General features: G+C 42.9%; 1 protein-coding gene across 1 annotated transcript in view; it reads right to left on the bottom strand.

Moving 5' to 3' along the window:
* The window catches only part of LOC109974770 (E3 ubiquitin-protein ligase TRIM39-like), a 2030-nt gene extending 876 nt beyond the window's left edge, over positions 1 to 1154 (bottom strand). Inside the window, exons 1-3 of the mRNA XM_020625147.1 lie at positions 742 to 1154; positions 530 to 648; positions 4 to 436 (exon numbers count right to left, since the gene is read on the bottom strand). Of these exons, the coding sequence (XP_020480803.1) occupies positions 4 to 429 (426 nt within the window). The 5' untranslated portion in view covers positions 430 to 436; positions 530 to 648; positions 742 to 1154. The remainder of the gene's footprint in view (positions 1 to 3; positions 437 to 529; positions 649 to 741) is intronic.
* Positions 1155 to 1470: the final 316 nt, after the last annotated feature.

Below are 1470 nucleotides of genomic sequence, written 5' to 3'. Positions count from 1 at the left end.
CTGTAAGGGCTTCAGGGATTTCTGGAGCCTCACTCTGTGTTCTTGTGCAGCTTCATCGATGGGTCTGAATCTGTGGTTGATATGCATTCTTGAATCTCTACAGACAACACACACTGGCTGCTGATGGTCCAGACAGAAGAGTTTGAATTTCTCAGAGTGCAGACTGCAGAGACCCTCAGACCCTACTGAAGCTCCCTGATCTCTCTCCAGTAAAAAGGCCTCACACAGGTTCTTTAAAGCCAGGTTACGAGGTGGGTTGTTCCTTTTGGACAGAACCATACACACTGGACACTCCCTTGTTTGTTTCTGTCTCCACCATGTCTGTACACAGGTGTTGCAGAAGTTGTGGTTACATGTCAGAAGAACAGGATCTTTAAAAATGTCATGGCAGACTGAACAAGTGAGTTTCTCCTCTGATCTCAAGGCCATTTTAAAGCTGAGAACCCAACAAGCAGAGTTTTGAAACACAAAGTCAGTCACTGTCTCCTTTTCTAAAGTTCTTTAAAATCAAAATTCTTTGAAAACTCACATCTGTTGAAGCCAGCTGCAGGTTGTAGTGTTAGTATTCTAGAATTACATCTGTCATCTCTCTGTTGAAGCTTAGGTTCTACTATGATGTCGAATCCTATCGTTATCTCTGTGCCTCTCCTTTTCAGGGAAGAATATTCATTTCTGTTTACTGATTTCTCTCAGGTGATTCACTGGGTGGAGCTTTGCCAGTTGGTTTCTTTAAATACTCACCTGTTCAACTGGATTTCAAGGGTGTGTCTCATTTCATTGTGTTAAAAACTAACTTGAATGCAGAAGTCATATTTGCTCCCAGACACAGGGGAGGCGATAGCTGGTGACCAGTGTGCTGACAATATGTTATCAGGGCTGTTGGTCCTGTAGCGAACATGGGTGAATTCCACCAGGGGCTGACCTGTTCTCCCACTGAGACTCTGGGTTCTGCTGACTCCCTCCTAATGTAATCACAACGCGCCGGGGTTGCCAGATCTGGAACCTTACAGCACAAGAGGATCTGATCCAAGAGATAATCAGACCCTTTTAATGCACGTAGTCCATAAACTTACAAGCTACTGGGATAACCTCCCTCCTTGTCTATCTGATCTGCAGACAAGCATCTGCTGAGCAATTTGTGGTCTCCTATTACTACACTTATAGCATCTTAATGCACTTACATTAATTGAATGTGACAAGACTATACCATAATGTATTTTAACAGATCACTAACAGATCACTCTTAAAAGATACCCCGACTGCTAGTCTAATTTAATTGGAACCTCTGTACCTCTTAGATGTGTAATTACTCATTAAATCCATGCCAGGAAAAGGAGTCTATTATTTCCAACAACCCACACCACCTTTTAAAGCAGAGGAGGTCCTTACCTCTACCGGTCAGAGAGGGGACCCCCCTCTCCCTCTATTTGGATGTGAAAGCAAAAAGAAAAAGTATTCAAATTTTTAACT

Source organism: Monopterus albus, unplaced genomic scaffold (genome assembly GCF_001952655.1).
Source record: "Monopterus albus unplaced genomic scaffold, M_albus_1.0 scaffold347.1, whole genome shotgun sequence".
In the NCBI taxonomy this organism is placed as follows: Eukaryota; Metazoa; Chordata; class Actinopteri; order Synbranchiformes; family Synbranchidae; genus Monopterus; species Monopterus albus.
The sequence above is the reverse complement of the archived record's forward strand: the minus strand, read 5'-3'. Positions and strand labels throughout refer to the sequence as shown.